The 15,000-nt window shown below is 35.6% G+C and overlaps 2 protein-coding genes across 5 annotated transcripts in view; one reads left to right on the top strand and one right to left on the bottom strand.

Moving 5' to 3' along the window:
* The window catches only part of LOC138011469 (NCK-interacting protein with SH3 domain-like), a 15,385-nt gene extending 3,206 nt beyond the window's left edge, over window positions 1-12,179 (top strand). For both annotated transcript variants that reach the window (XM_068858477.1, XM_068858478.1), the window contains 10 exons: window positions 508-631; window positions 869-992; window positions 4,341-4,514; window positions 4,701-4,787; window positions 6,617-6,755; window positions 7,615-7,695; window positions 7,823-7,954; window positions 8,842-8,934; window positions 9,043-9,215; window positions 10,013-12,179. In XM_068858477.1, coding sequence (XP_068714578.1) covers window positions 508-631; window positions 869-992; window positions 4,341-4,514; window positions 4,701-4,787; window positions 6,617-6,755; window positions 7,615-7,695; window positions 7,823-7,954; window positions 8,842-8,934; window positions 9,043-9,215; window positions 10,013-10,201 — 1,316 coding nt within the window. In that variant the 3' untranslated portion in view covers window positions 10,202-12,179. The remainder of the gene's footprint in view (window positions 1-507; window positions 632-868; window positions 993-4,340; window positions 4,515-4,700; window positions 4,788-6,616; window positions 6,756-7,614; window positions 7,696-7,822; window positions 7,955-8,841; window positions 8,935-9,042; window positions 9,216-10,012) is intronic.
* Window positions 10,215-13,498, bottom strand: LOC138011470 (dolichol-phosphate mannosyltransferase subunit 3-like). Of its 3 annotated transcripts, none has more exons than XR_011124723.1 (5): window positions 13,327-13,498; window positions 13,203-13,232; window positions 12,966-13,043; window positions 12,129-12,741; window positions 10,215-12,040 (listed from the first exon to the last, which is right to left on the bottom strand). XR_011124723.1 is itself a non-coding variant. In XM_068858479.1 (4 exons), the coding sequence occupies exons 1-4, from the start codon at window positions 13,444-13,446 to the stop codon at window positions 12,688-12,690; spliced, it is 282 nt and encodes a 93-aa protein (XP_068714580.1). In that variant the 5' UTR covers window positions 13,447-13,498; the 3' UTR covers window positions 10,215-12,687. The 3 variants fall into 3 exon arrangements, 1 of the variants encoding a protein (XP_068714580.1); XR_011124722.1 differs by having other exon boundaries at window positions 10,215-12,412; window positions 12,574-12,741; XM_068858479.1 differs by having other exon boundaries at window positions 10,215-12,741.
* Between the last annotated feature and the right edge of the window lie 1,502 nt (window positions 13,499-15,000).

Genomic DNA, 15,000 nt, shown 5'->3' with positions numbered 1-15,000 from the left:
TTTAAGTGTCAAGTCTTCTAGTGCATAAGCACTAATTGGGGACACTGCAAAATGAAATCAACAAATGAAGGCAAATCAAATCAAATGTTGGTTTTTGTGGAGAGAGGGGAAAACCGAAGTACCCAGAGAAAAACCTATTAACCAATAAACTCTACCCACATTTCACGCCAAGTCTGGGAATTGAACCTGGGCCACATTGGTGGGAGGTGAGTGCTCTTACCACTACGCCAGCCCTGTACCCCAAAACTATTACCCCTGTGGGGTTACATGTTAAATGAAGGGCACATCTTTTTTTAAGGATTCAAAAATACTGTGGGACTCAAAGTCATTACCAAGTAAACTAAAATTATCAGGCATGTTATTAAGGCTCGTGCAAAAAAAATTGATCTAAAAAGATTATTGTGCATTTGATTTATTTCATGGTCATGTAATTTTCACCTGGGAGAAAGGTTAACCCTAACTCTACAGTCGGCATTTTGTCTACTGTGATTTTCTTAACTTTTTTAGGTGCAGTTTCTGAAGAAAATCAGCCTTCCCCATCAGTACCTGCCATCCCTCAGAGAACTGATCTTCAACCTGTTAAAGTACGAACTGGACTTGCTGTAGAATTGTTGGAATTATTACGAATCAAGTAAGGGAATGATGTGCAAATTATTGATATTTTCCTTGTTTCTGTTTTATTCAATCTTCATGTTAATTTCACCAGGGGAAAAAAGATACAGTCAGCATTTTGTCTATACTGCTATTTTCTCAACAGATGTTTTTTTTTGTTAGGTTTTCAAAAAGTTCGCTTGTGAAAGTGAATTCCAAATTGAACTCAAAACCACATGATTACCTAGTGTACAAACAAGAAGGTGTTTTTTTACAGTACAGGTTTAAGTTATGACAAGTCCTGTATTGCAGTGGATACATTGTTGTCTCACATACAAGATTCCATCCCAAGCATATCAGATGTTATGGCACAGATATTAAAGGATCTTGCTCATCAAAAGGTCGGTGGTAATTAGAACAATGATGCCATTACTAAAAATAAGAATAATGTTGACTTGAGAGTAATCTCAGTCATATTTCTTTAATCTCGTAAAACTGGTGTAATAGCAAAATTAAGGCATTATCTATCAATTCAGCAGCTAGAACAAGTTTATTTCAACTTGATTTATCCCTACTTTTCCTTTAGCTTATTGGTTTGGGGCAGTGCCTATAAGACACATGAATGAAAAACAAAATCACATTGTATACTAAGATAATTTAACATTTTTTGCTAGAACATGACAATGACTAAACCCTAACCCTAACCCCAACCTTTGATAAATCTGTTAGGCCTTCTCATGGTGGATACCGTTTATTGTCTTCAAGTTTTGAGATTTATTCATTTATGGCATAAAGGCCTCCTTCAGAGTTAGGGTTAGGGTTTGTGTCAAAATGCTAGTAAAATTAATGGTTACAACACAAGATACTGAGCTGAATGAAACCTTCATAATAATCCAAAGTACGGATTAATATAGGCGGGGACACACTAGGTGATAGTCACCGCGACAATTCGCCTTGTGTGACATGAAACTGTTTTGAAAATCATTGTGGCTGTGGCAAAATTTTGTGGCTGCAGTCAGTTGCATGAATTCAAACCAGTATGAAAACCTGGAAAGTCATGGGATTTTTTGGTCAGTCGTGGAAAATTATAATATTATAAATGGTAGATTAATCAGTGACCAAATTAGCGGAAGCAGCGTTGTCACACCGTGTGTACACTTCCGTAGCGTTATCCACCTTTTTTCAAGAACAACCAAGGCCTGCTGTCTAATCAAAACTTTTAATGTGTTATGGGGAGCTAGCAAAAAACCAATATGTTAACTTAGCATCTCAACTCGCATTTTACCATTAATTGAACTACCCTTTTATTAAAATCAAACTATGATGTAACATGAGAATTTCATTTTTATAATGAGCTAAATAAAGATTCTTGATTTACTACAACAAAGGGCTATTCCCATGACAGAAAATTAAATGGTGAGTTTTGGCCCTGTTAAATGAATGGAAATATTTAAACTGTAAGTGAGAAATAGGAAAAAGAGGAATTATATCTTTGGTTTTTCTTTCCTGCCAGGCAGAGGCACAAATTGCGATTGCAATTTGCAGCAATGGGAAATAACATTTGCCATATTACTCCTTTGTGGCAATGATACACATTTTGTGGTTCAAACATGTAGGTACTAGTACCACCCCCTAATTTGGGACTCCATGTATGTTATCTGCACTGTGATTGGCTCATTTGGTTTGATACCTGTGGCATATCATTTGGGCAAAGCAACAAGGTTCGTACAGGTTATGGAAAACCTGGAAAGTCATGGAATATAAAAATTTCATTTTCCAGGCCTGGAAAGTCAGGCAAGCTTTTGGTCAGTCATGGAAAGCCATGGAAAATAATAATTATGAATGGTAGATTAATCATTGCAGTTGTCAAAGCAAGGATAAAATGAAATAAAGACAAATTTTAATCAAACAATCGGAAGTTTGGTGGACAGAGGTTGTCAATTAATTCAAATTTTGAACTGAGTTATGTCTGCAAATAGCCTAAAATAAGGATAGTTTTGAAAATTTTATTACATGACAGCTAAACTTTAAGTGCTACTGTGATGATATTCGCATCCTTCCTATCTAAGACATTTTAAGACATAAACATGTAGTCTGTATGAGAAGAAGAATGCTGTTTACTATTTTCAGATATCGCTTCTTGTTGTATGAGATATATCATCAAGTTAATTTTTAAATGTGCAAATTAGCAGTGATGACATCATAGACTCAACCGAGTTTTGATCAACTATAATGACAAAAGATATCTCAGCCAATTTGTATCAGAAAGGCTTGATTCCCTGCAGTAAGATTCTCGTAGATGTACTCCACAATTTGAGTATACCAGTTTTGTTACCATGGCAACATACTGGGTTTTATTAGAGCCTTTGCTAGCCACCTTTGTTGTTCTATTTTGATATTTGCCAATGGGCGTCTTGCTCAAATTTTTGGTTTTTGCAGATCTTGAATCGGTGGGCTGTGAAGTATATTTTCCCAAAAAAATTCTGAAAAATTAATTTTAAAACCACTAAAATAGCTTTTCTTTGTTTCCCGCAATAATCTGCATTTGAAAAATGATTGATGTATCATGTTAAAGGATGTGAAAGGATTTGGTTTCAATTGACAGCATGATCTGCTATCTTAGCATGTGCCTGAACAGTGATTGGCTCACCATAATAATATTATTATTGTCTTTCAAGTAGGGGGCAGAGTTATTCAGCAGATCGTGAACTGCACACAAAATCTTCAACCTCGATTTTCTTGGGGTTTATTTTGATGCCAAAATTACAACTTCTCGGATCTCCTGTCCCGACGGATTTTAAGATGTCGCTTCCAAATTTTATTTTCTAATAGATGATTGTACTACGCCAAGTACCATGTGAGGAATTTTTTGTTTGTCTTCGGAGACTGATTTTATGGTAATTCTGCTCAAATTAAGGGTGAGATGAGAGTTTCGACTTTGGTGCGTGATATTTCCTTCAATTCTTAACATATCAGAAATTCTTCACTCAGTATTGGAGTGCATTCATCTGTGACTAAGATGCAACAAAGTGCAGTTATTTTGGCAATAAAGTGAAGGGGCAGGAGCTTCTGCAGCAGACTCAGTTGTTCTGAGAACTTTTGAGGCCTCAAAACTGAAAGGCAATATTAAATAACAAAAAACTCAATCTCAAATAACTCAAATATGATAATATGATATATAGTTTGACCCTATACAAAAAATAGCGGCGAGACCTTCAGATCACCAAAATATTAAAATCAAGTCGGAGGGACTGGAAAAGAGTGTGTTGCCATGGGAACCAATTTCTTTACAGCCGTAGATGTGTTGCCTGTAGAACTATTAGCCAACTGAGTTCTATTCTATTTATAAACCTGGTGTTATATTGAGTTGAGTGATTGACATCATCAGCTGTCTCATTTGCATATTTTACACATTTTTCAAACATAAATATCTCTGGAACCAATGCTGATATTTCCAAACGGTAAGGGGCATTTTTAGCCTTTCCTGGAATTCTATGTGATAAAGCTAAAAATTCAAGTGATAAAAATTTGATCATAGTAGCACTTTAAGCTCATGGAAAGCTAGAGAAGGTCATAGAAAAAGAAAATAATTTATGGAAAGTCATGGAATTTGAAGAGCTTCAAAGAGTACGAACCCTTAGCAATGTTATTTAATATTGCTTCTGTTTCAGGTTTAATCATGATTGAAAATCTAACTAATATAAGAATAATTACATTATGTTAAGCAAGGGTTATTTAACCATATTCAGGAATTTCGTAGTGAAGATGAAGATGCTTTGCTTCAATCTCATGATGGTCAGCAGCTCATCAGAATTCTTGACGAGTTAACAGGGCACAAAGAAGATTCACAGCAAAGGACCTGGGCTGTACATGAAGACAAGGAAATTATTCACAAGCTTCTCAAAGACTTGCTTACTATCTTGGTCAGTTGAAATTCTCTACAAGGCAGATTTACATTTTAGACTTTTGAACTTAAATATTATAATGTCCCACTCCATATTAACTTACCTAGAACAAAATGAAATATTCCACTAATTAATCAATACATTATTAATTTTATTGCCCCTCTTCTGTAAACGAGAATAATTATTTGTTTGCTAATATTTTAGCTGGATGCAGACCCTGAAATCTGTCGTGCTGTTCTGAGAATGGATGACTTTGACTACATTAATATGCTTGTAATTTACTTTCAAATGGTAAGCATTCTACTTGCTAGGGGTCTGTCGTGATATCCTTTTTTGGTCACAAATAACAAATCAAATAGTGAAAAATAAAGACGATTGACAGTGGCTGTTTTCGTGGGGGACTAACACTGTCATACTGTTATTATGCAAACAAACGGTGTTGTGGTGTGACCTTATCTGGATGGGTGCATCTTTCACTTCCTTAAATTAATTGTAAACTTCGTAACAAGCAGTCTAGCTAAAGTCCCCCACAAAGTATTGTAAATTAGTCCTGAAAAGCCCCGAGGGGAGAGACTAATAGCTTCACTTCACTTCACTTCACTTCAAAAAAGGCAAAGCTGAGCTTTTAAGTTGGCAATTTTACATTTGAGTAGCTTTTTCAAAACGTAACAATAATTTATTGGCACACGCTTGGTTTTTTTTTTTTGTATTTAAATATAAGCTTGAGCATAGAAGTAAACTTTTGCCTCAGACATTTTTTTTACAATGATGTATATCATTACTAGGGATATAATTGCTGCTAAGTATGGCGGGTTCAGTTGTCAAAGGGTTAATGGGACTAACCCATTGACTCATGGGGGTTCCCCATTGACGAGTAAAATCGTCTGGCGTTAGACAGAGTAATATGCTAAGTATTACCGGTTCAAAGTGTTAATCACTCACTGTCTAATTACTCTGTCTAACGCCAGACGATTTTGCTCGTCAGTGGGGAACCTGTGGGAGTCAGTGGGTTAAGGGTTTGATCAAACTGACATTTTTTTTTCTTCATCTGGATTAAAGAACTTTAATTTATTAGCCTAAACCCTCTTAAATGTATTATAAATGACATGTTTCAGCATATAAGTCTGCCATCTCCAGTGTGAGAAGATTTAATACTGTGGTGTAAATATTAATAGGGATGGATTTGCAATGATAATGACAGGAATAATAATAATTATTATTATTATTAATTATAAAGAAAATTTGTAATAGTTATGAATCTACTAAACAGAAAGTCTTACCATAAAAACACAAAAGTGTTTTGGTTAGTTTTCTCCCATGACAATAAATTAGCCATTATCATAAATACCACAATACTCTTTGTTTGTCCCTCCAAAAGTTTGCATAAGCGTTGTTTCCAGTTTCTCTTGGGATCATTATAGGTTCCAAGAGAAAATAAAAACAATGCTTATGCAAAAGAGTCTTATGGTATTTTTGATATTGGCTAATTTATTGTCATGGGAGAAAACTAACCAAAACACTTTCGTGTTTTTATGGTAAGACTTTCTGTTTAGTATATTCATAACTATTACAAATTTTCTTTATAATTGATGATAATAATGCCTCTTTGCAATTGTTCCTGTTGTGTTGCACAGACATAAAGCAACACTTGATGCACAAGTCATTAATGTAAGACTGTTAAACTTATTCATTTTCTTTATGCTAGTCATTGTTTTTGTAAATCCTTTTTAATTTGAATTAACACACACAATCTTTTATTGGCACTAAGGATGGCAGATGTACATATCTTTTGAATCATGCCTGTTAAACTTAACGAGTGTCATCGTTTTGTTAAATCTGACTTTTTCAGTAGCACACAGCAGTTAAATAAAAATTGTTTTATTAAACCACTACAGGAGGAGAGGCGAACATTACATTTTCTTTATGCTAGTCATTGTTGTTGTAAATCCTTTTTAATTTGAATTAACACACACAATCTTTTATTGGCGCTAAGGATGGCAGATGTACATATCTTTTGAATCATGCCTGTTAAACTTAACGAGTGTCATCGTTTTGTTAAATCTGACTTTTTCAGTAGCACACAGCAGTTAAATAAAAATTGTTTTATTAAACCACTACAGGAGGAGAGGCGAACATTACGTCAACCACTAGTTGAAATTTTTGGATGCATCTGTGGATTGCAGAAGGAGATGTTGTCACAGCTGTTGTGCTCTGTCTTGCCTACAGAACTAGCCATAGACATTATGAACAGGAAAGATGGTAAGTCTTGTGACATCTTAACTTGTTGGTAGAATTGAAAAACCAGGCTATTTTCAACAGGTGTTGCAGAGTTGCTTGCTTAACATTAGAAACTTGTTTTGCTGAAGAAGAGGAGAGTGATATAGTGTTAAGCTGAGGACTGAATATTATTTATTGTATTTATATTTACATCAATTATTTATTTTACAATGACTGCAAAATTCTTGCATGCTCATTGGCTAATTTTTATTGTCAATAAGCGGACAGACACATAAATTTATAATTTATGCGTTTCAAAGAGTTTGATTTATGCAAAGTTTTGTGAAACGTTGATCTGTCACTTTATAACCAATAGAAAGTCTCTGTTTTTTCCATTAGCCAATAAGAGAGCGAGGCAAGTTATGAATTTGGTTGGATCAGATGGAATAAAAACTGAAGTTTCTGGCATTTTTGTCTCGTGTTCTTCTTGTGTTTTGACTTAATTTTGACCCCTCTGCTATTGCCTCGTGGATCTACAGCTACTTCGACAATGTTACATGACGAAATTCATGATCGATAACAGGACAGATGCATGTCACTTATGATTGGTGGGGTTAATTTTGACAATGCTCGAGAGACAAATCCAGATGGATGGTCAGAGTGGGATTCGCACCCAGAGCATTTGCTTGTAATTATTATTATTGTTATTATCGTTATTATTATTATTATTATTATTATTATTATTGTTATTATTATTATTTAGCTTTCTGAAAGCAAGAGAAACAGGTATTCTTCAGGTCATTATAACCAAAATGTCTAAATCATATCCTGCAACTTATTAACCAGCTCAAAAAGTGCTTTATATGTTGGTGAGTAATGGTAGGCAATGTGTTTATCACAGATACTGTAATGCAGTGCCACTGTGCCCTGTTGTTGACTATGATCTTTTCTACTGGAGAAGTTGTTCCATTTACAGTTTACGGTAAGTAAAGAATTAAAATGTTAAGGGTCAGTTTAGCATATTGTTTGACTTAAGGTGACGATTTAGCTGTTTTATTGCTCATTGTTAAAAGGTCTCTTATTAACTCAAGGATTGACTTTGTGAACAGACCAGATAAATCAGTCATTTGTGGATTTTGTCATTGAGGCAATAGAAAATGCATCGGATGATGACAAAACAGATGAACAGCTGGTTGACACATTTGTTCCTCTTGTTCTCTCATTCAACCAGCACTTTATAGGTATGGATATCTCCTGTTTGTAAATATTAAAAGTCTCTAGATCTGTACTGGCAAAATAGCCCATTCATTTTTTAAATGCACAACTCAATTTCTCTGAGGGAAAAGGGGGTTTCTTAGATAATACTGAGCTAATAAGCAAGGATGATGACTATGGCTGCAAGAACAAGAATGCAACCAAACATTAGGTTGATGTTCAAACACAATGGCTCCGAACATGCATTTCACCTTTCAATACGTTTCATAGCAGTTGTCACCCTGGGGGGGGGTATTGCCATATATGGGCTATATAGTTATGTGCCGCTGTGAAGGGTACTCTAGCATAGGGTATATAAATCAGAGCGTTTGGGTCTAGAAGAGGGTATCATTTTTCACGAAACTGACCAGTTGGTTGAAGATTTTATCTACCACCATAAAACGCTACTGGATATTATTAACGGTCAAAAATCGGGATTCAGACGGAAATCGGTGGTATTAATACTGGTTAAATTAAACAATTTATTGTCTTGATAATGCGTACGTACGTGCGTGCTTGGCATTGCTGGACAAGTATAAATAAATCCTTTTCTAAGAAAGAAGTGATTGTGGTATAAGGTTTTGTTTTGGCTTTGCTTTAGACTGTACTAGTGACCTCAGTTTCTGGAAAACAGCTACCGTACTCTAGGATAGGAGTGATTTGGGGAGTTTACTCTAGTATAGGGTAGCAAAATCCAGCTGAAACTTGCTCTGGTATAGGCTAAGGGTTCCAGGGTCCCATCGGCACATCCCCACCCAGAAATTCCTAAAGTACCCCCCTAACCCTAACCCTAACCCAATTGAATTTTCAATTTTCTCTTTAAACATCCACATTGTTGATGCTGAGTTTGTTTCTGAACTATTTCTGTTGGCAGATGCTAAGAGTAATATTGTGATGAAAGTGCTGGCCGCTCGCAGGGTTTGCAAAGTCCTCAGCGAGAAGGTCATGTTTCTTCTTAATAGAGAAGGTTGGTAAACATGTATTACTTCAGTGATTTCTAGGTAAGGTCAAATACAGCAGAAAAGTTTTATCTACTTGATTTCTTAACTACTTTTGCTTTTCTTGTCTTTGACAGAGGATCCTACCACAATGTTTCAGTACACCAAATCATGCCCTGACTCTGTAGTGAAGTTCCTTACAGACATCTTTTCTTCTCAGACCACATCTGATTTTTTCTACACCTCCGACATGCGCATACTGATAGAGATTGTATTGCGGCAATTAACAGATCTATCTCCTGGGGCGGAGGTGAATAATAACCCTTGCTACTGATTTTTCTGACCATTTAAAAAAAAATTCAGTTTCCATGTGGTCATGTTTTTCGATATTACAAAATAATACAAAGTGGACACAATATTGATTTTAACCCATTGACTCCTGGGAGTGAAACTTACCTAACAGATTTTTCTCTTTCTAATGCCAGATGATGTTACTCATCAACTGGGGGGGGGGGGGGGGGGGATGTCCGATGGCATTTGAAGGGTCAGTGGGTTAATATACCTGGATAATCTGAACCAGTTAGTTCCCCTCACATATCCACACTTAGATGAAAACTAATATTGTGATAAAACATTGAATTCTGCCTATATTTTCAGATTTCATCAGTGCTTAAATTATCCAAACTATTTATCTTATTCTAACAAGGGTTAGGGTGCCAAACTCAAACTTCAAAGAACACGTAGACTTTTAGATGAAAACAACGGTATTCTACATCCTTAATCATGCAAATTTGCAATTTCTCATTAACCATACATTCATGAGAAAATGAGGATCAGAGAAACAGTCCAGACACATCAGGAAGACTTGAGAAATCAAGGTTTGAGTGTAAAAGGGTATAGATATTTTCTACAAGCCTTGAAGTGAGCCTTTGGAATTACCAAACTGGTGAAATAAATATGTGATTTAGGATGCTGTTAATATTTTATTTCCAAATTACAGAATGCCCATTGTGATTTGGTCAAAAAAAAAGCACTTATAATCTTGTAACACTTGAACTGTGTTGGTGTCTTTTAGCTTTACCCTAATTTCGTTTTCTTTGTCCACAGTTGAGAACTGAGTTCATATCACTACTTCACCAAATCTTCCTGAATTCTGATTACAGTGAGCACAAACATCAAGCCAATGAACTGTTTGTTTGTCTTGAAAGAATCAGCAAAGAGGAAGACAAGGAGAGTGAACAAGATAAACTAATTGCACAGGAAATACTGAAGACTTGTATTAAATGTTTTAATTAATTATTATTGTGAATCGAAGAGGAATAATTTCTTTATTATGAATTTCTCAAAGGTTAAATTTCTTACAAATAAAATTCTTAAAATTTATTCTAGAAAAATGTCCTCCTTTGGTGTGGAATAGGTAGAGCTTTGAGTTGTTGTGAACAAGATTATTATTACTGCTATTATTGTTTGAGGCATGTGAGCTAATGTGTCTTTAAGGACGGTGCCTACTATTGCTATTGCGCATACGTTCTGCATATCTCGAGATACTTGGGTTTCCTATCAGCGATGCTTACTCATACAGTGATATTTTTTCTTGGTTTAAAACTATAAGGAGAAAGTAGATCTTGGTAAGTACTCTTGGTATCCAAAAAGAAAACATGGGGTAAGGGACTGGTCAAAAAGTATGGGGGGGGGGGGGGGCTGGAGCAATTCGAAATGTGGCAGATAAAAAACACATGACCCACCCCTTTACTTTTGGCACAAAACTATTTGACCCACCCCTAAATGAAGGCTGAAACTTACATGACCCACCCCCTGATAAAAGATTTTTTTGTTATATACCGGTAATCAGTTATACCACATTTGTATATAAAGTTGTGGTGGTGCTGATTTACTGTTAGGTTTGTTTCTTAACCAGATACAAAAGCATGTAAAACTAACGAGAATATTATTTAACTCTTTCAGCTTTTGTAAGCCATGTTTAATTAGTGACTTGTTATTATTTAAAATTTCTTATCCTGGTGCCATCAAATTATGTGTTGCGAAGTTTGCTTAATGGCACATTGCTGTCACTGTCACTCGAACTGTTTATAGAGGCAAGTTTTGCAAGAGGGATATCGGCTTCACCTGAGCTATCACTCCCAACTTCCAGTAAAACACAGTCTTTGCTTGTTTCTGAGTCATTTCTTGTTTCTGAGTCATTGCTTGTAGCTGAGTCCTTGCTTGGTGCTGAGCTGGTGACACTTGATTTGCAAAAAACCAAAAGGACTTTGTGATACACCATAATGAGAAATGTATAATATAAAAGAGTTTGTGGTGATAATCCAAGAATTGTTTTAGTACTTTGTAATTGTAGTCTTGCTGAAGGAACAACACTGTAGTGAAAAGCACATTTATTTTTTACAATATAATTTTTGTATTTGTTAACAAAAAGAGACAAAAGAGAGATTTCTTTTTTTATGATTTTAATTTCATTTTAACAGTTGTATTTTACGAACAAAGATAAAATTATATGTCGTTAAAGCTGCCATGCTTTAAATTTATTGTTAGCTATTTAAACAATGTTATTTATTTAACAATGTGCCTATATTCCTGTTTAAAATAGGATGACCCACCCCCAATGGGTCGCTGACAATCGAACGACCCACCTCTTGCTAAGGGCTCAAAAACTGATGACCCACCCCCCCCCCCCCCCAAAAAAAAAAAACTTTTTGACCAGTCCCTAACCATGCATTTTCGCAAGATAATTAAGCTTCAATTTGAGAAAGAACGCCATACATTGCTTTCTATTTTAAAGCTTTTTACAAATATTATTGATCAATAATTATTATCTGTGAAAAATGTGTGGTTACCCCCAATTTTCTTTTTGGATTTCAGTAACACTTGTTAAGATGTACATTTCATGCATAATAACTAAAGAACAAACATCTGTGGTCAAAATAGTCTCATTTAGTTACAAAGCAAGAAAAGAACATTAACCAAAATGGATGGTTCACTTTTTGGTAAAATTACAAAAAAATGAATATTGACAATTCACTGTCAAGACATAAAGTAAATAATAATCTTTTGTCTTCCAGACTTTATTTGCATCAGTATGGGAGATAAGTTGACCAAAAAAAGGGATTTGGGAGAAACCTTTGCATTATGTGGCTTGGTAGCACCATCGGTACAACATTGCATTGGGGAAAAATAAAAAAATAAAAAAAAGGGATTTGGGAGAAACCTTTGCATTATGTGGCTTGGTAGCACCATCGGTACAACATTGCATTGGGGATGGATATGGATTTGAACTACACTGAAGATGCCATAAAAATTTTAGGCTCCTTTTCGATCAATGCAGACAGAACAATCATTTCATCATTTTTCAACACCAGTACTGATGATTAACATGGTTAATTGCTGAAAGGAATCACCTTTCCAGTTTAAATCTGCAATCCATTCCCCTGTTCCTTTAAAACCTATTCCCTTGTGATCAAAAGTATCAGCCAAAGTTTTTGTGATCATATAGACCTTATTCATAAATGGCGGCCAATTTATAATTCTTTTGTCGAAGTGCAAATTAGCCTACCAAGCCTCGATACCATACAGTGAATTGAAAAGAATTCTTGCTCTAAAATGAGGCTTGGTAGGCTTATAAATGTGACCGCCATTTATGAATAAGGTCTACAACGGATCAGCTTGTTCTTTAGTTGAACTGTGTGATCGACTTTGCCACCATTCTCTTAGAGAATTACAAGTGTAACAATTAATCCCTTCTATATTATCTCTGGAAGTGAGCAGGATTAGTCAAATTTAAATCCTTTTCTTGTCAAGTCCTGTCTTGCATCTTTTATCTCCTGCAAAAATTGCTCAAGTATTAGACAAAATATATTTGTTTCTATGATATAGCACTGTTATAAACAGACGTCACAAGCAGTAAACCAGTTGGTCATGTTTCTTTCCCATTCACTTCGGTGTCCTACCGGTGTTGAATGTTGCATAGTTACACCACGATACTGTGAAAAATTCAAGCAGCTGATCGAGCTCGAGTGTACAGCAAAAACTGAAAGTAAGTTTTTACCTGTTTCAACGATTCCGAAGCTTCAAAGCAGTCATTAAAAGTTGCCACACGGTATCCTACCGTTGCTAACGAGTAACACTGCAAATGGAAAAAAAAACATTCAAATGATAGCTGGACAGACGTGACGGTAACAACTATTCTTTATTGTGACTTTTTAAGACGCGAGCCTGCTGCAAAGAAATTTTTCCAGCTGTTGAGAAGATAACACTATGCATCGTATTACTGAACTTTACTTACCCCAAAGACGATCAATGCATAAACTGGCATCTGTAAGAAAGAAGATTGTGTTAAATTTGCGTTCTTCAAAAATGCCTATCGAGAGCTTCTGTGACAGCTTTCTCAAAAATTTTACTAATCTTACCGGCCATATAACCTCTTTTGCTCTGCAAGGAAGTTTCACAGGAAGGAAATCTGCTATTAGTGTAATCCAAAGCGAGAACGCGAGCCCAGCGAATGTGACCCACTCAACAAGCTTCGTCATATTGTTTTTAGTCGTGGTCGTCGCGGTTTTTAGTGCGATTAATTCAACTAAAATCTGTTGGTCAGCAGCTTTCAAATTAAAGTAGGTAGGTAGTTGATGTATGGGGATATGGATTGTACCGGGACATAATGAGTTATTAAAAGTAGAGGTGGTGACTTGCTTCAGTGATGACGCTATGGTGACATCATATTTGTAAGACCCATACAAATCAAATACATAGCTATTACACCAGATGAACAGTTGGTAACTATTTTATTAATTATCATTCTAGAACAAACCAACTTAGACACTCGTTTTCAAGGATTGGATCAAAAATCTGGAAAAATATCCCAGAAAATCTCAAAAATCTTCCAAAACGCAGTTTTAAGAACCAGACCAGATAACTAGAACCCAATATTCAAAATCCTTCAAGGTCGGTACATTTCGCTGACCCCCAGTCCATGGACTAGGACCCAAATGGACTACCCAAAAAAAGGATACTACATATTGCGAATGAGTACTGTTGATCCATGTGTAAGCAGCATCTCATCCCATTTTAAACAGCATTGTTCAACAGTATTTAAGTCTAAGCACCCATTTTAAAAAGGTTAGGGTTAGGTCATGGCCGATTGCTTCATGTAAGCTAACCTTTTAAAAATGGGTGCTTAGACTTAAATATTGTTGAACAATGCTGTTTTAAATGGGTGTTGAGGATTAAGTAAGCACTATTTGAGATGCTGCTTACACATAGATCAACAGTACTCATTCGAAATAGTATTTTAAGGGTAGTCCGTTTGGGTAGTCCATGGACTGGTGGTCAGCGAAGTGTACCAACCCTGATTCAAGATCAGGAGAGTTATCTTCATGTGATTTCATGTGATTGAACTAATTGATGCGATATTCACAGTGAAGGGAAATAAGGTGTAATTGTGTATCATGATCCAGTGTCAAACCTAAATTTTGTTATCTGAAGTTGCTATCGTCTGTCGCTTTTAACGTAATGTAGTTTGTTTTTTAGTGTTGTTATCCAGCGTCCCCACACTACACGCCTAGATTAGCTGGGATATTCGCATGTATTGCATGTGATATCTAAACCCATTTGTGGATTTATAAACTATATAACAATAAAAACAAAATACAACAGCTGTCCAATTGTAAAAAAATGGTTTGTGTGCTATATGTGAGCTAGCATGAAGATCATCTTAATCAGTCCCACAATTCCAATATGAAAATCCTATCAATACTACCTTGTGTATGAAGTAAAAAATATCCGATGCTTATTTAAAAGACCTTTCAATGTGAACAGGAGCTCATTGGTTGCTCATGGGCTCCTGATGTAAAGAAGAGAATTTTTTTCTTTTGAAATATCATCTTAAATTCATGTTTTGAAACTGCTGATGCAATCAGTGGATCCCAAAAAGGACAAAGTCATAATAACAAGTATATACATAGCAATATTAGAGTGGCACTCCAACTTGGCATCTGTAAATGGCATTGTGTGTGACAAAATGCCATTTGATTTGCTGTTGCTGTGGCAACATTTTTGCTTCCGAATCAAGTTTGCCTGGGTGTGAC

Source organism: Montipora foliosa, chromosome 7 (genome assembly GCF_036669935.1).
Source record: "Montipora foliosa isolate CH-2021 chromosome 7, ASM3666993v2, whole genome shotgun sequence".
NCBI classification, from domain to species: Eukaryota; Metazoa; Cnidaria; class Anthozoa; order Scleractinia; family Acroporidae; genus Montipora; species Montipora foliosa.
The sequence above is the reverse complement of the archived record's forward strand: the minus strand, read 5'-3'. Positions and strand labels throughout refer to the sequence as shown.